Consider the following 21,928-nt stretch of genomic DNA (forward strand, 5'->3'; position numbering starts at 1 on the left):
TTCTGCAGCATTTATAAGCAAATATCTTTTAGCAGCTGTTGCTCCTTCCTCAGCATTTAAAAAATTCAAAGAGAGCATAATAGCATACAGAATCAAGATTCTCTGTGTATTTTCCATCTTTATGTGGCTTTATTTTAACCTCTATTTCTTTTATTTTTACTTTTAACTTTTGGCTTTTTGAGACAGGTTCTCTGCATATCTTTGTCCTGGAATTCCTTCTGTAGACCAGGCTTTCCTTGAACTCCCAGAGATCCATCTGTCTCTGCCTCCCCAGTGCTGGGATTAAAGGTGTCTGCCACCACACCTTGAATTTACAGAGGTCTGTCTGCCTCTACCTCCCAAGCCTTGGGATTAAAGGTGTGCACCACCACACCCAACTACTTTTTTCTTTCTTTCTTTCTTTTTCTTTCTTTCTTTCTTTCTTTCTTTCTTTCTTTCTTTCTTTCTTTCTTTCTTTCTTTTAAGGACTTTAAACCATTTAGAGGTTTTTTTTTTTGAATCTCTCTTTACTGTTTCTCTCTCTCTCTCTTTCTGACCAGAGAAAGTCTTTTGGGTCTTTAATTTGCTAAGGAATATGGGGAGGACAACACTCAAAAGCTATTAAGGCATTTCAAGGTCCTTGCCAGGAAGCAAGCTGCAACAGTGTTTCCATAGTCAGGACCGCCTGCTTGAAAGAGTCAGAGTTTTCCCTGGCCGGAAGGCCCAGAAAGCCGGCATTTTAAAACAACACAGCTTTTTTTTCCTGCTACGGCTGAAAACTGAAATCCTTTAGTCTAGTCTTTCCCAAGCTTTCTCAGGCTTTTTGTGGATGCAGTTATCCACCTGGGCACCATTCTGTAACATGAGAGGAGCCTGCTTGTTTGGGGGTCTCTTTCCTGCCCTGCCCCCCAGCTATTTAGTCCCAGAGAAAAATCACACTCAGATCTCTGTAAGTTATAATGCTGATTGACCCATTAGGTCAGGCTATTTATTAGCTAACTCTCACATCTTGATTAACCCATTTTTCTCATCTATGTTAGCCATGTGGCTCAGTACCTTTTTCAGTGGGGCAGCTCACATCCTGCTGCTTCGGTGATCTGGGCAGGAGTGGGAGGAATCAACTTCCTCCTCCCCAGAATTCTCCTGCTCTCCTTACATCATTTCCACTTCCTATCTGGTTTTCCCACCTACACCTCCTGCCTGGCCAATCAGCGTTTATTTAAAACATAATTGACAGAATACAAACAATTCTCCCATACCAATTAATAAGGAAGGAGTGTGCATTTTTAATAGAATATTGACAGGTTCCCTGATGACTATTGAAGAGAAGATGGCAAATCAGTCTTTAAGATGTTTGAAGGAAAAAAATTATACCTTGTATATGTTGTGGTACCATTCATACCCAGTATTCGGTCATGTCAATATTTGCTAAAAACAGCTTAGGAGACCTTAGTATTGGAATAATTTTCAAAGATTTCCTGAGATAATGTAGCTAAAATAAAGAAGCATAGCAAAGATGAAATTCTCAAAAAAAACAACATGAGAAATTGTTAAATTTATATTATCAGGAATTATATCTATTTGTTATGAAATTTAAACAAAGATACATAGATGCTCTGATTTTAAAAGTCTAGAGTAGTGGTTCTCAATCTTCCTAATGCTGTGATGCTTTAACAGTTCCTCAGGTTATGCCAACCCCAACCATAAAATTATTTCCTTGTTACTTCATAACTGTAATTTTGCTACTGTTACAAATGATAATATAAATGTCTGATATGCAGGTCATATGATATGTGACTCCCCCAAAGGGGTTGAGACCCCACACTTTGGGAACCGCTGGTCTAGATAGAAGGAAAATGTACAGACTCCAGCTTCAGAGTGACTTACCAAAATAGAAAGGCCATTTTCAAAAGTTCTCTTTTCCAACCAACTTCACCTTTCTATGTGATCTTCCTTTAAAACATTTCTCTCTGAATTATGCCACTAATGAGACTGCACTGTAAGAAAGGAATGAGCAGTCCCTCTGAAAACCGTGCCATAGGAAAGAAAAGCTCTGTCCCCCTGAAGACTGTGACCCGCTTTGTGAAGAACTCACAAGCAATGTGGACATGCAGACATCCTTCCATTAAGACTCCTGCAGGTAACTGCAAGTCCTTGGAGTCTTTCAGTGGTGGAGCCAAGCTTAGACTATTGTAGCATTTTCTTTTTCCTTGTGAACAACTATTACCAATTTTATGGAATTTTTGTATTACATTCTTAGTCAAATGCAACTTATATTTTGCTTAGGAAATGTTAAGATAAAGTTATACATTATATGTCTACATTTATATTCCAAAATAGAAATAACATGAGACTTTTTAAAATGTCTAAAATAGAAATTTTATGTGGGGCTTCTTCAAAGCCACATATGTTCCAGGATATTTTTCCTTATATAATGCCATAACGGGGGAGGAAAAAGGAAAGGAACCTTGTAATCTCTCCCTTTTCCCCTGAAGATACAGTGTTCTTAAGAATACTATTTATCTATTTATCAGACAGTTATTAAATAGGTATTTAACCAAACAAAATTAACTAGCCTTAAACACTCTTTCACAGTTATTTATCATATCTAACATCACAGAAAGAAAAGGGAGACATAAATAAATATCTTGTCTAATGCTGTATATTTATTTATTAACAATGTTTTTCTTCATGCACACACACACACACACACACACAAACAAATATGTGTGTCTAAATATGTCCAAAATTACCTATGACTTTTAAAAGGTTTTCTTAAGACAGGGTCTCACTGTGTGGCCCAGGCTAGCCTTAAACTAGCAACCTCCTGTCTCAGCTTCCTGCGTGGTGTGATCACAGATGCGTGCCTTTGTGCCTGACTCCAGACTATTATTCTGAATATGTAGCCCTTTGAACAAACTGGAACTGTTTCAGTTACAGAAAGACAGAGTTAAGATATGGAAAAATTTTACATACAATTTTAATATGCCAGTCTGGAAAAGGTTTGTTTCACATCTGTCTACTTTCCTAAGAAGTACATCACTGACAACAGCGGTGCCTAATTTCAAGGACACCCAGAGACAGAAAACATCGATGTGCTGAAGTGTAAGCAGAATAATCTACGGATAACAACCGAATGTGCCCTGAGCGATGTTATGCAGTAGGGTGCCAGTGCCAACAGCCCTCTCAAAATCATGTTAGCAGGACCAATTATTTTTGCTTTGTTCCTTTACAGATATTTATTTGAATAAAGTGCAGCATACATATATATATATTTTCCTCTAATTCCCCAATATCAACTGTGTATAGCAGCAGCACTCGCCCAGCTCCAAAAAAAAAAAAAAAAAAAAGAGAAGACAATAGAGAGGAAAAAATAACAACTCGGTATGTGTGTAAATGCAGTCTAAAGATAGACACGATGCCAAGTCACAAAAATCACATAATGGCAAATCCAGTCAGTTATGAATCAAAGCACAGGCATATTCTGAGAGCAGAGATGAAAGCAATTGCAGATCTTCTGTGGGGCGTGCAATATTATAAGCCACACCACCAACGGGACTGCCTCACTTAGAATGTTGACATCGGGAGGCAGGCTGGGTAACGCTGCTGAATCTTTCTCCACATGGAACATCAAGAAACAAATTCAAACCTGTTACCGAAGACTTGTAAACCTTCATTTTTTTGCTTGTGGGATGCAGAGGGCACGAGTGGTGGGCTGGAAGTTACATTATGCGGCAATTGGCTTGGCAGCCGTAAATTGAGGCAGCTGGAAGAAACAATTAAATGCGAAATCGCCGTGATGAGAACCTGCAACACACAGGGTTCAACTGTGAATCACACCACTCCGTTGCCTAGCTGAAATGGGAGTGTGGAGAAGAAATATGCCCCTAAACAGATGGAACCACTGATGTGATCGGAGCCATGTCTGAAATGACAACCCGAAATGGAAAGCGCTCCTGTTCCAATCTACTCGCCACAATGCCTCTCTAGCAGTGCTCCATCAACGGCGTCTTGTGTCCTACAGCACCTCCCGTTCCAGATATGAATGGTAATGCAACCAACCAGGAAGGAAAGCCTCGAGAAAACTGCCACAGTGAAAAAGGAGTTAGGAGTCACAATCGTGGCAGAGTTTTACGCAATGCAAAAAATTTAAAAATTTACCCATCTGGGCAATTTACATGTCAAGGATTTAAAATAAAGAAACGTGGCTCCTATGAAGGACCAGTATGGAGAAAGCATGCAGAAGAACTTGGAATAGAGGGATTCTTAGGAAACAGTCTAAGGACACTCTGATGTAATTATAATGACCTTCCATTTGATGAAGGATTAGAGTGTACATTCTTCAAGCCCATTTAAAGTCATGTGGAGCACCCCCATTTTCTTTCCTTTTTCTTTCTTTCTTTCTTTTTTTCTTTCTCTCTCTCTCTCTCTCTCTCTCTCTCTCTCTCTCTCTCTCTCTCTCTCTCTCTTTCTTTCTTTCCTTCTTTTTTTTCAGAGTCAGGGTTTCTCTGAAGCTTTGGAGCCTGTCCTGGAACTAGCTCTTGTAGACTAGGCTGGCCTCGAACTCACAGAGATCCACCTGCCTCTGCCTTCCGAGTACTGGGATTAAAGGCATGCGCCACCACTGCCTGGCTGCACACCCATTTTCTTTAGCTTCTTTTATCAACTCTGCTCATCTTAAAGGAACATTTCCATGATGTTGTTTCGAAGGGCCCAAGCTTGCACAGGTTTGACGTAAGTTACTGCAGTTGCTGTGAGGTCAAGAAAGGGCTTTGCGTGTCCAGAAGACGATGTTTCACAGCACGGCTCCCATCCCCAAGCCCTAGCATTCCTTCTGCCTTCTCTCTGCCATTACTCCCATGCCTTGGCAGAGGTGGTGTCAGTGACATTTTGGAGTTGAGAACTCGATTTTCTCTTCTTCTCAGTACTTTGACACATGGTTAGTTTTTGCACTAACAGAGTGTAAAAAGACTGAGAACACCAATATGGTGGGATTGAGGAACTCCCATGTCCATTGTGGTTAAAGATGATAGGAAGTCATTTTCTACAGTGGTGTAGCACTGGTTAGTTTCCCTTGCTTCAATAAACAATCCCCATTCAGGATCCTGAAAGAAACCCTAATTGAATTTAGTGAAATTAAAAAAATACATATTTTTTTAAAGTCATAATATCAGAAGGTGAAATGGACCGAAGGAGATCCAGGGGGAGATGAGAGAGAGTTACACAGTGGAAAGGCTGTATGATTTTTTAAAAAAAATTCATCTACACCTATGAAACCATCAAAAGATTACATTAAACATACTTTCTTATTTTGGTATATTTTATTCTAAATTTCTGCTGCCCAGTATAAAATGTTATTTCCTGAAAATGGCTGCTCTACTAGTATTACACACTGAACAGTAAAAATGGCTTTATTGAGCTTCTAGAATTGACATATAACTACTGATCTTTTACTGGTGAACAGTATATGTTTTATATCCATATTAAAATATTATTGAACTTACGGTTGGCAATTTTAGCATGATGCAATTCTTAAACTAATACAATATTTATAAAACAGTTGATCATGTGGGTTTGGAGCCCTATTTTGGAATAATATGAATACATAGTTTTTCTAAAGTTGACTGCGCATTTTTTTGTTGACTTGTATTTTCATCAATGCTTCAACTTTAGAAAATTACTTCTTTAAGTGGTAATGAGGGGTAAACTTTCAGGCAGTAAAAAAGGCTCAACTATGGGGCTGTTATTAAAATTAATGAGTGTCACTGTTGGAGCACATTAAATCTATACTGTTAATGTCCTCTAATTATTAATCATCATTAAGCAGTTAGGACATCATTATCATTATTTTTTTCTAAGTTTTATGTGAACATTGTCGACATTAAAGAAAACCAAGGAAAAGTTAAGGTCTCCTATTTCGAGGCTCGGAGTCCAGGATCAATTAAATATTTCTACACAACTGATGCATGTTGGATTGCTAGCCCTGGGACTTGCTGTTGAAACAGAAAGTTGCGCACTGACTTTCTACATAACCCCTGCTTATTAAAGTTTCAAGCAAAATATTTTTGGAGTGTAGAGAATAAGAGTATTATCATAATATTATGCATAGCCAGCTGCAGATTCCAAATAATTTCACTGTATTTTAATTCTATGAACTGGAACTTCTCGAGTTCATCTCAAACTCTATGTATGTAGCAATACTTACATACGCTGTCATCATTTTGATGCTGACATTTACCCTACAATACTTGGCTCTATGGATGTATTTAGTTATGTCCTTTATTCCTTCAGGTTATTGATTGGTGCTGGTATTAGGACATAGGACTCAAAACATAACTGCAATACCTGCTTATCTCAAGTGGGTGCATACATTTTGTCCCTAGACATGTCATTTCCTATATAATGAATTATAAATTTGAAGTCTCTTTTCTGTCTCCCTGGTAATCAAACAGTACTTTTTTACTTTCCACGTTTCATCTGTAATGGCTCTTGTTAGCTTTTACCTCTAATTTGGAACAGAGCATAATATTCTGAGAGGTGGGAAAATATCACTTTAAGTCATAAAAAGTTAGATTAGCTATTTCATTTCCCTATAAGTACAGAATATTTTACTAAGATTAAGAAGGAGAAAAATGCATGACACACACAGGAGGTGGATCCTCTTTTGTCCTTTTTCTATCCTTTTCTATTGCTTGAAACTGTTTCTTGGATATTCTTTACTATACCTTATAGCAACTATCTAGTTTAAGAGAATTGAGGATGATAGGCCAGTAGTTGTTATTAAATCAAAAGCTACTTTATTTTTCATGTGTGTAATAGAATAAAATGTTCAAGACCAAAAATAAAATAATGCTTCCCATGTGGCATGCAATGTACATGAGACAGATGATGAAACATTTCAGAATTTTTTCCTTACTGATAACCAAGTACATCTCATTTTCTTTGCTCCCTTAGTGTTGACCAACACATTGCCAGCCCGGCTTCCTGCTCCTGATTTAAACACATGACTCAAAATGACTTTGGAGGGTTGTGATGCTCAGGGATTTATGGGACATTTGTGTGTAGGATTCCGTCGGCTGTACAGCAACCCTGTCGTTTTTCTGACAGAGCCTGTTTGACTGGCCCGGGATTTATGAAGGAAATAATTCAGAATAGCGTAATAATTTTCCCCTGGCAATTACACTATCATTTGGTGCTTTGTCTCTACAGGGAAAATGGATGTGCTGGGGTCTGTACAAGGGTTTAGTAGCTGGAGGTAAGGAACAAATCAAGGTCAGAATACAGATGTCGGACAAGTGGCTGCTGAATTCCAGCTCTGGGTTTCAGTTCCTAAAGCCGTCCACATTTGTGCAGCTCTTCACAGTTTACAAAACACTCCCAAATTTATGGTCTTTGGCTTTCAGATAATTCTGGAAGTTAAAGTTCAAATGCATTAATACTGATACTTCTATAGATGTACTACTGGTGGAGTTGGTTTTGAGATTTTCTTCTGAGAGTTTTAGGTGAGATGGCTATCCTTGGCATCTCTTCTGAGAGTTTTAGGTGAGATGGGCTATTTTTGGCATCTCTTCTGAGAGTTTTAGGCGATATGGGCTACCCTTGGTATCTCTCCAGGATCTGAGCCTTCTTAAAGTAGTGTTAAGGATATCATGGTCTTAGAAAAAGAATATTTGGTAAATACTAACACTACATTTATTTAAAATATGACCCCAGGGAATAAGGGAATCTTTCAGAGACTTTTTTCAATGGCACATTGGATATAGGTATAATGTTTTAGCTTTTGATTACATAATTCATGTACAGAACTAGTTATTAAATGGATACACACAGAATGGTTGATCCACATTGGTCATCACTGATGGTCTGATGTGTGTGTGTGTGTTCATGTATCTGGGGTTACTTTTTTCTTTGGAAAACAAAGATTGAAAACTTATACTCATAGATTTACAAATGGGTATTTGATATTGGCTCTATGTTAGCATCTACCTTTTCAATATGAAATTAGGTAATATGTCTATTCAGAACACGCAAAGCTAGCTCTGTACCCAGAGCATTCATGGCCTCGTTAGTCAGGACTCACAAGTTGTAGTTACCCAAAATACACTACAATAGTGAATTAAACTTATATTATTGACATAATAGTATTAGAACAAATACTGGGACCTTCTGAAATTTTATGATGTCAGGAAAAATATAGAATTGAAACATTTATACTTTCATGTGCACTATTATATATATATATGTATGTGTGTATATACATGTATACACATATATGTATGTATATATATATATGATACACAGACACATGCACACACACATATGAAAAGCAAAACTTTTGACAATTTTTAGGCTGAAGGAGATACGTATGGTTATTTTGAAGTTATTAGGGTTGAGGGATGTTTGCTTTCTTTTCTTGGTTTCTATTATTCACACATTACTCTCAGAGCAGTCATCTAGGACGTTGGCAGACTCCTTGATGTATGGGCATTTAGGTAAATGATTTGATATCCTTGTGGAAGTAAACCAAACCTCTGAAAATCTTGCTTTTTTATCATTATTATTTTATTCCCAAGTGTCTCTTGAGATCATTAGAAAACTTCACAACTGAATACTCAGAGCTAAAATATCGCTGTAGGAATTCATTTTTCCCTGGAAATCACAAACTCTCTTGATGATTTTTCTGTATTCAATCAATTTATTTTCTACATTTAAATTTGCTATTAATTTCACTAATTAATCCAGATATAAATATATGGTATTTTGGATATAAAGGATATTTTATTTTAAAACATACCCACTTGTTGACTAAAGGCTGCTTTCTTGGTCTTCCCTCCATTTTCAGAGCAGTTTATACAACTAAAGTGTGCATGGAAAAGATTGAGGAAGCTTTGTTTCTCACACTTTCAAAAGCAAACTTTTGATTAGCAAATCCCAGAAAGTCAGTGATACTGTCTTCACTCCATTCCTTTCACTTGCTAAATATAAAATTTCCAAGTATTCATAGAGTGAGAGAATCAACTAGGGCATCATAATTGGCTTCTTTCTTTTCTGGAAAGATCTTGTGACACATTTGAGTTTGTCCTCCACAGATTCCAGAGTCAGGCTTTCAAAGCATAAGTCAGAGCATGCCATTTCTCAGCTCAAAAAATTACAGAGCCTTTCATCATACATGAGAAACATCCCAGATCCTGTGCAGTGCAAGTATAGACACTCACATGCCAGTGTGCACCCTGGTGGGCCTATAGTTCTTGAGACTCTGCCCTAGGCATCTTATTCATAGCAAAGCCCACTGAGCCATAGCAGTAGGCTGCTGAAGAAGTAGACACAAGTTCAGGAAGGATGAATTTCACCCTGGCACTATAGGACAGGACTAACAGACATGCAGTAGACCTCAGCAGCTCTGCTTTGGCCTTTCCGGTATATTCTGGCTCTCAGGTGAAGTAGAAGGTGCATGCAAAGACCAGATGAAAACCACCTGTACAACAAGCCTAACTCTTCCCATATCAATTGCAGCCCTGAGTCTAGTTTTCCTGGTAGGATAATAAAATACTTACAGATAAAACAACTGAAGGAAAACACTGGGGAGAGGCTTCAACAGGATGATGTGATTTTGATGGACACTTAAGAACGGGAAGTCTCCTCTACTTTTCTGTGTTCTCAATTCAACTTCTGCTGAACACAAACATCTTTATCCACCAGCCAGTTTTCTCATTTGGTGAACCTTCACATTGAAAGGCCTTTCCATTTAAACAGTATTAACTTGCAATGCTAATAAGACGAAAGGAGAAGAAATTGACTTCTTTCCCCCGTTTCTGATTGTCAAGTGAATGGTGGCAGAGTGGAAAGGAACCTTGAGCTGTAGAAGTTTTTCTCTGTCATGAACCCTCACACATTTTATACACATTCAGTGATAAATAGAGTCTGATTGCAGGTGTTAGTCTTGTCTCTGTGGCCGAAATACCCATCGTAAATGACTTAAGGGGGAAGGATTCACTTTGACTTATGGTTTCAGAGATTCTCTCTCCATCCTGAAAGTGGTGTCATGGTGGTAGCATCAGCATCTCAATTGATGGGGTAAGAACTTATGATTACCTATTCACATGGCTCAGACCAGGAGACAGAAAACAGAGGATACATCCAGAAACATGGAGAATATTTAAAGGCCCACCTGCCACGCCCCATTACTCCCATTCTGAAATACAATGGAAGGATGGCATGACCTCTCAAACAGTGCCACCACTGATGACCAAGCGTTCAAACATGTGTGCAAGTTGGGACAGTTTGGACAAAAGCCCCTAACATTAGCCTGCTTTAACATGTCTTCTATAACAGCTCATATTCAATGATGTATTTTTTTTTATCCTCAATCAAACAAGGCAGATGTAAGTAAGTGTGGAAGTGTGCAAATAAATGGAATAAGGGGGAAGAAGGAGTTACACTTAATTAAAAATGGAATATCGAGAGGTAGTTTCATGTGGAGGCACCTGACAATGTTTTCATTAAAAACTCTGACAGTGATTTCCAACTAATGTATTTAACTAGGTAACATGGGCACAATGATTATTTCTTGTAAACTGCCATTTTATATGGTAAGTGTGCATAACTGTAGTGAACTTGGACAGTAACTTCATTATTCTTAAACTGACAGTTTTCCCATAACATCCTAGCTGGTAAACAATGGGTTATCAATGTGTAATAGCATCACTTTTTAAAATATAGTCTTCTACAAACTTGTTTTTCCATAAAATAGATGTTTTTCTTTCTGTGGGGACAAATAGTTCATATCTATTAACCTTTCCACTTGATGGTCAAACATAAGTCCTATTTCTAACAATATTTGACATCCATGGAACCTTCTGTACTAAGATGATGGCTGATCACATGAAATAATGTTTGAGAATAAAGAAGTCTGGGTGAAGATATAATTCTCGTTGCTATGGTGGAGATGAGAATGTGCATGTTGCCAAAATAGTTCTAATTGATTTATTTTAAATTATTAAATGTTTCCTAAAGAAGAAAGCAGTGGAACATTGTCGGCCACCTTTGCTGAGTTGCTGACCATGAAGAAAAGGTCTCTCCATGCTTCAGCAAAACATTTAAGTTTCTGGCATAACCTTGTTTTCAGGAGAGTAGTTTGCTAACCAGTAATGGCAGAGGTGTTCGCTTAATGGCTGTGCCCTCTCATTGTCTATGAAGCTATTTTGTTATGTTTAGACTTGGGCATTCAAAGCCATTGACTAGATATTAATGAGCTCACCATCTATATGTGTCAGTAATAAAAGGGATAGAGCTAATACTGTACTCTACTACAATCTCCCCACTTTGCTCAACCATTTACCCTTTGAAAATGTTGACTTTTGAGCAAATTTTGATAATGTGTAAGTTTGAGATAACTTGGCTCTTTTTTGATGACATGATATTATTGGAATAATTTAGGGAGTATTTATAGAGTGTCTGCTTAGTGCCAGTTTTTGCAATAAGATATGGGCTAAAGAGACACAGAAAACACACTTGCATTTCTTAAGGACCTGCACCCAAGAAATGAAAAGAATATGATAAAGCGATGACATATTCTATCCTAATTATTTATGTTTATTGTAATGAACACTGGTGTGGGTGCTACAGAAGCCCAGAAAAGAGGTTCCTACATGAGACTTGGGATCAGCTATCTTGAGGAGTAAGATTAGGAGGAGGACCGGAAGAACGGTTTGCTGTACCACTTCTCTTCTGAATTCAATGAAGCTCCACATGTCACTTCCTTTTCCATCTCTGAGGATAGTAACTCAGCAAAGCATAGATTTTATAATTCTTTCTCCTCAAAAACTGTGCAATTGGCTGAATGAAATACTTCCCCCATGATTTTTCTCCTTTATTCTATGCTCTGAGTGCTATTGGGGATTCTATTTGAGCTATAGGATCTTCCTACAAAGAGCATATATAAGTCATTTAATAATGAATAATAAAGGAAAGCAAATCAAAGCCAGTAAATCTTTTCAATTAAGCATTTCAGTCATGCTTTAATATTCTGTGCCTAAAGGACATGAGCAGTGTCTTTTGTCTTTTTCATATATTATTAAATATGTAGTAGGCTATTTCTTAGTTTTAAATGATTTTTCAACTATGCAATAAGTGTGTGTGTGTATGTTGTCAGAATATTCTGATGATATTGCCTTCCAACACCTAGATTCATAGTATGAATGAATCAATTATTTTTATAGGAAAATGTACAATGAAAAATAAAGTTTTTATTTCTTATAAAAGCTCCCCATCATTGAAGACCCATGTGGTAACAATCCCAGGGACTCAGAACGGTTTTGTAAAATCAGGTTCTGTATCCTAAATGAAAATAACTAGTTAAGATCAGAGCATTTTAAGATCAATTAATATAGTCTGGTTTTAATCTCCTTCTTATAAAAATGCTGTCTTGTATGCCTAAAGAAATATTTCATTGTAAGCTCTAGCAAATTGGAAAAGGAGGAGGGAAAGGGGGAAGGATGTGGGGCCCATGGAGGGTGGGGGAAGCTGCTCTATGGTGCCTGTGGACAAGCTTTGTGGTTAATGCTCCCCATTGCCATGCCTCTGATTTCTTAAGTCCACCCTCAGCACAGTAGTCGAGGGGCTTGATATCAGATATAACATTTTCTTCAGACATTAGTGAACACAATTGCTTGTGAAATATTCTGAAAACATGCTAGTCTTCCATGTTGCTAGCAACATTTGCCCTAGTGATGTGAATTAAAGGAAAGTGCATTTCAGCATCAGGACCCTTGCACAGGCTAATGTGATGCTCTACTTACTGGCATCCACACTCTTCCCATATTGATTTTATTATCAGTAGTAGTAATCACCAACATCATTACCAGCCCATTACCCAAACACATCTTAACTAGGTAACCAACATTATCTCTTACTATCCATCATTTTGTAATGAAGCTGATCATTCCATTGGCCAATTAAGGGAAGCTACATATTTTGGTCTAGTAGACTTAAATGCAAGTATGTTGAATTATGTAGGAGGTAATTACTCACATATGTTGGTAGTAAGGCAGAATGAGGGTAATTTGAGCGTAATCTGTTTCGTATATTCTCTTTGAAAACTGCATCAGAGAAGGTTAACTGCTTAAAACAATAAATCCAGATATGTTTGTGGATTGAATAAAATGGCATTTATTTTCGACTGGCGTAATAGGTGGGATAGTCTAGTGGATTTGCCATGCCGTTCTCCAGGTTCCAGGTGGATTATTTTGTATGTATAAAATCACATTAACCGGCAGCCACTCACATTCATATTCTGTTGTTAGATCTTAGTCACGTGGCTGTGCTCACCATGGGGAATTAGATTTGTGATGTGTCTAAGGAAGAAACAGAAAGCCCAGGCTTTGGTGCGTGGTAGCAATTTCTGCCACAGGCCTCGGAACAGAGCTTGCTCTATTTCTGTATGTAATGATTGCTTTCCTTTCCTTAGTGTTACGTGGGACTTATACCGCCCGAGCCTCACTTTTATTCCTCTGTTGCAGAATGCCAGATGTCTTTAAATACCTAGATCTGAGTCTTGCTTCTTAGACTTGCATATGTTAGCAATTGAAGAATGAAATATGTGAACTTTTTTGAAAACTTTTTTTTTCAAGTTTTCAAACTTACAATTGTTTTTCGAAGTTTAAATTGTAGATATATAGATTAGAATTAAACTCTTGTGCCAAGAATGCTGTTTCTTGGTTTAACTTTTTTAAAGACAAAAATATGGAAATTCTTTACCTAATTTTTACAGGGAGCATTCATAGTAGAATCAGATGTAAATCCCTCCTCCCTTGCATGTTTGTTTCTATAATGTCATTTGTTATCATTTTTATAGGAATCATATTCTTCATAAGACATGTCATGTCTGTGTCATCTATGCAGGAGGTTGGCAAATATTGGTTACCCTGCCTAATTGTACTGACATCCCACTCAGTAGGAGGTAGCTCATGACTGGTACTGTTACACTGAGCCAACCTCCTACATAGATGAGATTCAGTTGTAAGGCATTTTTTTCATTTAGTGTAAAAATGGGGGAGCACCCAGTCCATGGTGGGGGTGGGTGGTGCCATTTCTGAGCTGGTAGTTCTAGGTTCTATAGAAGTGGGATGAGCAAACCATGGGAAGCAAGCCAGTAAGCAAGACCCCTCCAAAACATGCATCAGCTACTGCCTCCTGCCCTGTTTGAGTTCCTGTCCTGTCTTCCTTCAGTGATGAACAGCAATGTTGATGTGTAAGCCAAATAAACCCTTTCTTCCCCACCTTGCTTTTTGGTCATGGTAGTTCATTGCAGCAATAGAAACCCTAACTAAGACACACACATACACAATGCATCCAATCAAAAATGTTTATATTGTTATATAGCACACACATTTAAATCATGAATTGATGCTTATTTAGTCCTACTTTAGATAACAATGTGAGCTAAAAGTCATTACACAGAACTACAAAAACCACAAGAAAATGTTTAATTACTTTCAATTACTTGTTATTCCTGGAGTTTCTGTCAGAGAAATATCCATTGGCTCAATTCAAATTCCGTGATTCTCTTCTTTACAAAACCACTTCCTGATGTGTTCATAGTCTTGTAAAATTCTAACTCTCTGCCTCTGTATATATTAAGTGACTCTGGCATCCTTATGAGCACTGTTTTTAAAAGTGGGTAATTTTATTTTCATATCACTGTGTGTCCTTTCTTCAGACTGTGATGAATCTTGCTTTCTGTCTTCTATTTGCATAAATAAAATCTTCATTTTTGCATCATTGTGTAGCTCTTCTGCATCTAATTAACATTAAGTTTCTTTTGACTGTGCAGGGCAGGCTACTTGCCTCAGAATATTCCCCTGGAGATTATCAGATACCTGTCTGAGGAGAAGGATTTTCTTCCTTGGCATGCTGCCAGCCGAGCTCTCTATCCTCTGGATAAATTACTGGACCGCATGGAGAACTACAATGTCTTCAACGTAAAAATATATAATTTCTTCTTTCTAGTTTTCAGAAGATAAACTATTTTTTAATTATGCACTCTTTGCAACTGAGTCTGAATTATTTCATTTCCTCCTGCAATTTTAGGCTGTTATTTTTGTCCTGATTTTCTATGCAATACTGATGGCAGTTATTTGAAAAAAAGAAATTTAACACAAGGTACCTTTTATTCTGGCCTAAAAGTGTCAATTAAGCTTAAGGGCTCGAGAATTTAAGGAAGAACGTACATGGCAAATCCATAAAGTTCAAACTTACTTCCTGAGAGTTAAAAGCCTCTGTGTTCGCCAAGGACTAAACCTGAGTAGAGGAATCCCAGACAACTTAACAGAATATAGATAGTTTCAGTAAAGAATCTTAGTCATTATTTTTATCCAAAAGGGCATGGTGAATCCAATGCACCTCCTTAATTAACAAGGATCAGAGCAACATTGAGGCCAAAGCCCATACATAATTGGGTCCAAGGGGATGCGGGGCAGCAAACAACAGATAATCCAGGCAGACGTGGAGGCATGACACTCATTCCAAAATGGTACCTGACCAGATTTCTTAAGATCAAATCCCAGGAAACCAAAATTGTACTGCCAACAGCACCTAATCGGATTCAATGATCATTTTGAATAATACCAGGATTAAGTACAGCTAATGATCTTTTGATTCCTCAATTTCCTGTCTTGGTTGCTTGAGTGCACTATACGGTTTCCTTTAGCTATTTTAAGAACCTGCACTACATTTTCATGAAATCGTTCTGTGCCTTATGACATAATGACTCTGCAAATGAACACACACAATGGAAATTATTCAAGGATGGATTGTCGGTGGTTTGATGTTTTTAGAGCCGTCTAAGTTGTCTGATGTTCATCACAGTTGCCTCCTTTTTCCTTACCCCAAGGCTTCACGAAAGTGACTGTCAATTTACTTTTTTAAAATGAGAATAATCATAGCTTGCCTAGCCATTGTTGTTAGTTTTGCATAAGCCCTTAGCAACAGACAAGCAAGGAAATGTGTCATTTGAGTTAGGGGATAATGTTTGTCTGCTGGAGAAAGTCTTCTACTTCCCTTTCTCCCTAACAAAGAGATACTGAACTATAAAACTCCTAAAAAGGCAAAATACATTCTTGTGTATGTTTATACTTTTGAATAGTATATCACGTTAGATTCCTCTTACAGTGAAAGTTAAGAGACATCCTTGTTGTTGTAATTTTAGCACTTTCATTCCTTAGACAAATATCTAAGATTACATTAAAGTGGGGAAGCATATCTTACAGCAGTATTGATATTTAAATGCATCGTTAGCTAAATACATATTTGAATTTGTGATACTATATCACAGTGAGGAAGCATTATGCACATCTTCTCTTTCATGATGGTAGCCTATTGCTTTGCACTGACTATACTCTATTGATGCAAAATGCCCAAATATTAGATATTTCAGCTGAAGAGAATGGCTCAGAGGGTGAAAATGTTTGCTGCTCTTCCAGAGGAGCCCTGTTCAATCACCAGCCCCTGTTTTTGGCAGCTCACAATCACCTATAACTCCAGCTACAGCAGATCAATTACCCTTTTCTGGCCCACCCAGGTGCCTGTACACATCTGCTCACACAGGCATACACACCTATACACAGATGAAAGTAGACCTTAAAAGGTGCATTAGGTGTTTATTAATGTGTAGCTGCATATGGTCACATATATGTATGCATGAATCTCAGCCTGAATCATCCCAGTTTCCTTTGCTGTATTAAAATTTGTCATGTGAAATATTTAACACTACAAATTATTCAATTGGAAGAAATGAGTACAGTCTTCTATGTCTTCAATAGGAAACTGAATAAAGGTATAAGAGAACACTGTTAGGGATTACCTGGATTTAATTTTCAAGTTACCAAATTTGGGAAGATGAAACTAATATTATCTTGTTTTCTTTCTCCACGTAGGAATATGTTTTAAAACAAGTTGCAACAACGTATATCAAGCTTGGATGGCCAAAAAATAACTTCAATGGATCTCTCGTTCAGGCGTCCTACCAACACGAGTACTGTTTTATTCTATTGTTCTCTTTCCCCAGAGCTGTGCAAAAATGCCCTTCTAGTAACACTGCCTGCAGCAGCATGGGACTGCCTTTCTCTCTTTCCGCATTCTGCATTTCACTTTCCTTGGAGGACTGCAGCTGAGCATCAGAGGTTTCGCTGCCTGATCTTGAAAACAAAGCAGTTCATGACTGTGTTTTAATTTAAGATCTGACTGTGTTGTGATCTTGGGATCAGAACCCATGCCCTTGACTAAAGGACTATCTCCAGGAAAGACTAAAGTCTGCATAACTCTTATTCGGTCTAATTCATTTTCTTTGCTCAGGAATATAGGATTTCTGTATCTATTTTCATGTTATATTTTACTTATCTACCATCTCATTTACATTTCCCAATACTTTAACAAAATTCCTGATAAAGAAAAGGAAGTTTATTTTCACATATTTTGATCATGTTTTCTCCTCCCCAAGTTCCTCGTTGATTCTTCCCCCACTTCACTACCCACCGAACTTCAAGTTCTTTCTCTTCTGTGTATAAGAAGCTGAAATAAAACAAAATGATAAATAGGCAAACAGAAATCAATAAGACAAAAAATAAAAAAAGAAAGAAAAAGGAAAGTAAAAAGCCACAAATAAAACAACAACAACAAAAAGCCATAAATCAAAAAAACATGGAATCAGTTTGGTCATGGTTCACTATAACTGGGCATGGGGTCTGTCCTGGAGTATGAGGTATTTACACAGTGACACTGGACTGTAGAAAATTGAGTTTTCCTTCCCTTGAGGTAGCAATAATAAAAGCTCTATGGTTGGGGTAAAATTTGGTGTTCACTTTCTCTTCTCAGTGCTGAGATTTTCTATGTCTTGAACCTGTGCAGGTCTTATAAACATTGTAACAGCCCCTGTAAGTTCGTTTGTGTATCAGTTCTCTTTAACACTAGAGTTTATTTTGATTCTTGGTTTACCAGAATACATTCCATGTGACACAGTGTATGACAGATTAAGAGAAAGGTGGATGATCATATTGTGTCCACAATTCAGAAGCGAAGAGAGATAGATAAATTCTACTGGCATCTTCCGTTTCCCTGAATAAGGTCTAGAACCCTGCTAATGGGATGGCGCTGTGTATAGTCACAAGGGGTCTTGCTTCTTCAGCAAAGTATCTCTGGTGCAGAAGATATATTCACAGATATACCTCCGTGGTAATTCTAAATCCAGGCAGGTTGACAGTGGAGATTACCCATCATATCTAAGATAGCACTCTGTGTATCTGTCTCTCTCTTGTTTCTGTCATCTGTCTGTCTGCAACAATTTCATCACCTGTCCATCTACCCCGAAATGAATTTCTCTGACTTTCTTCAGATTGACATTTCTTTTAATTTGTCCCCCTTCCAACAACGTGTAGGGAACTGCGGAGAGAAGTGATCATGCTGGCATGCAGCTTCGGGAACAAACACTGCCACCAGCAGGCATCCACACTGATTTCCGACTGGATTTCCAGCAACAGGAACAGGTGAGTCAGAGTGCATCCTGTCCTGGTAGCATCTAATCCACATCCTGTACTTGTGGCAGCATTCAATGAGGTCTCAGATCTAGGTGGGCACACTCTTCTCATCAACTTGAGAAAAGCAAGACAAGAGAAATGTACCCTTAGATTGTTGTCTCAGCTCCCCTGTGTGTAAGGTGGCAGCCTGGAAGCTAACCCTCTCTCATCCCAGGAAAGGCTAACTTACCTTGTCTAGGTTCTCATTTCTCATATATTGAGGCATCGCCTTGTATTAAGTCTAGTAACTTTCTTATAAGAAAAACAATTAAATAAAATTTAAACTCTTCAAGGTTTTCATAAAGGTTGAAACATTTATTCAAAGTAACCAGCATATATTATCAACAAAGTAGCAGAACAAATTTTCAAATGAAAAACTGAAAACAAAAAGGTGATAAGCAAGTCCTTTGCTCGTTGCCTGCCTCTTGACAGTGACCTTGCACTTGTATCTTATCTTAGAATATTATGAGGCATAATTTTAATATAAAAGTGGATAACTAAAATCATTTAATCATTTAAAAACAGCATTGTAATAAATGCCGTATTTTAATGAGAGTGACAGATATAGCTATATATTTATAGATTACACACACATCTTACAGATGTAAAGACACTCTTTGTATTTATAGGAGTCTTATTTATTCTGATTATATATATATATATATATATATATATATATATATATATATGGATGTATTTACTTTGGCTGGGTTCAATTTTCTCTGCTTTCTGGTTTTCATGATTGTCCACAATCTAATGGGAAGGGAAAAGGAGCTACAAGGCAATTTACATATGATGTTTTACATTAACAAAATGTTATTATCATTTACAGAATGATGTTCTGTGTGTCACTAGAGACTTGATTCTGATATAGGTGCTGACCTCACAGATAAACACATAGAACTATGGGCACTATTACTTGCTTTGGGGAAAAGTGATAATCATTCCAGTAATCATTTAACGTTTAAATTTAATATCTTACTGAGTCCAAATCAAAGAATAGCAAACCTATCTGAAGGAAAGGTCTCTGGCAAAAAAGTTTCACTGTAATGTTCAGTAATTTTTTAATATTTCTCACTTTCTACAACAGTTTCCCCCTTGCCCTTTAAATGAATTCTTGCTGTCCTGTTTTGAGTTAAGGAGGGAAATATTTTAACACTGTCGGCTGTCAACTGATCTATCATGTATTTAAGTCAATGGTTAAATGTCATCTGTGTTTTCTTAGAACTAATGTGTTGTCTTTTTTTTGTATTTTACTGATGTTAGCACAAATTACCCTTTGTGCTAAGTTTTCTGAAAACTCTATAATAGAACTGGACACACTGTAAGTCTGCTTCACCAGCTCTCTCGATGCTGCCACTTGCAATTAGAAAACAAAATGCTTACCCATAATATAAAATGTAAAGTAAGAGTATGTATCATGTATGTATATATGTGTCATGCATGTATATATGAGAATCTTACATACATATGCATCATATATGTATACATGAGAATTGTATATACATATATGCATCGTATATGTGTATGTGAGAATCATATATGCATATGTGTCATAGATGTGTATGTGAGAATCATATATGCATATATGTGTCATGTATGTATATATGAGAAAAAGATGAATGATAGTAATAGTTACAAAGGATAATCTCTCCTTCCTTATTCTTTAATTTTGCATTGTTTCCTTTTGATACATTTATTTATTGACTATAAACACATGCCCTTTCCTAGAGCTGCTAATTGTTCTTAATCATTCATATAACTTATTAATGTATACATATTTTCATACCATTTCCATTTTATTAATATTTGGTTCATAATTTCCAGAAGAGCATACAGACTTAGCATCTACGTTTAAAAAGCATAATTATTAAAAGGCCCTAATTTTAAAATAATTCATTTTCCTCACAAACTCTTATTAAGGAAGTTATTGTATCAGCTTGTAGCTGGAAAAGCAAATAGAAGAGGTGATCCCAAAATTAATAATGCCTAGTTCTAATAACAATATAGTGTGACCGTGGTGTTTAATGAGATTATAGTTTAATTTTTTTGAGAAAAAAAATGTGACCAGAAGAATCAGGGAGTCCATGGCAAAGAAAGAGATTCCTGTTTGGAAGAAGTTTTCTGCTCCCCCCAGCCCCACACTGGAAATGAGTAAGACTATGGACTAGGCGCAGCAGTAGGAGGATGGGATTCTAAGAGGCACCCGCATGGAGGGTGCTAACTAGTTTAATAAATATAGTGTTTTTCACTCACAAGATTTTGTAATCTATTACTCCCATAATTCCCTTATAAATGAAAGCTTATGCATAATTTGCCAGCTCATTTTGGTTTTGATAGTTCTGCCTTTATTCAAGGGCATAAAGTGATTAAATTCATGCCAAACATTTTATGATTCTTTCGTTGCTTTCTTCATTGCTTTTATGGACTCTGCTTTGCTTAAAACTGTGTTGGGATATGCAGTCTTGCAAAGTAGAACCTACTCTGCTTAGATTTGCTTAACCAACTCTGTGGTATGCACACCAGTAGTCTACTGAAGCAAAGAATCATGATACCCACTGAGGTACTGTATGTGAAAATCAGAGGCTTCATCTCAATTTTTCATACGACAGCTTAATAGTAGACCAACGCTAGAAAGGATCGTTGATAGTTGGTACTAAATTTATCTTTCTTAAATTAACAATAAAGGAACTAGCAAGCTTGCTTTGCTTAGTCAGCTTTCTCCGTTCCATCCCCCACCCCTCCCTCTGCTTGATTTTCTAACTGAAACTTTAAAAAGAGTGATTTACAAGAAATTATCTAAGCTCAAAGCACTAGAAGCCACATAAATAATACGTGAAACATGTTGGAAGATGCTTATTTATGCTGAAAACACAAAGAACAATGAGTTGAGACGAAGTGGGGTTCACAGATCTTCGGGACTGCTGCAGCACTGTTCAGCATCTTGACACATTGGGCAGATGGGCAAATCAGATACATTAGAATCAGGAAAATAGGACAGATGTGAACGTCAGTGCACAAGGAGGATAATGGAAACAAAAACTGCAGTCAGGAGCTGGAGATGATGGCAGCAGAGAGAAAAATTCAGGAGTTACAGTGGGTGATAAATTGAATGAGTCGACATTCTGATCCCTTTTAAAATATTCAAATGCTACAATGTGTTGAATTGTAATGGTGATGTCATGCATAAAAATGGATTGAGCTACAGTCATATCTTGTTAGGTTGCAATTTGCAGGCTAAGTTCAGCTGAGTGCCACAGTTCAGAAAGGAGACAAATTGCTCAGCCTTCAGTAGAGAACAATGCAAATGATAAAAAGATCTGGAAAATATGAACTAGGAGAGAGCTTGTGAGACCAGGAAATCTCACTCCTATAAATAAAAT

General features: G+C 37.2%; 1 protein-coding gene across 1 annotated transcript in view; it reads left to right on the plus strand.

Moving 5' to 3' along the window:
• Positions 1-21,928, plus strand: part of Trhde (thyrotropin releasing hormone degrading enzyme) — a 384,937-nt gene that overhangs the window by 318,891 nt on the left and 44,118 nt on the right. The window contains exons 13-15 of the mRNA XM_048418659.3: positions 14,810-14,957; positions 16,911-17,008; positions 18,408-18,515. Coding sequence (XP_048274616.2) covers positions 14,810-14,957; positions 16,911-17,008; positions 18,408-18,515 — 354 coding nt within the window. The remainder of the gene's footprint in view (positions 1-14,809; positions 14,958-16,910; positions 17,009-18,407; positions 18,516-21,928) is intronic.

Source organism: Myodes glareolus, chromosome 26, assembly GCF_982192425.1.
Source record: "Myodes glareolus chromosome 26, mMyoGla1.1, whole genome shotgun sequence".
Taxonomy (NCBI): domain Eukaryota; kingdom Metazoa; phylum Chordata; class Mammalia; order Rodentia; family Cricetidae; genus Myodes; species Myodes glareolus.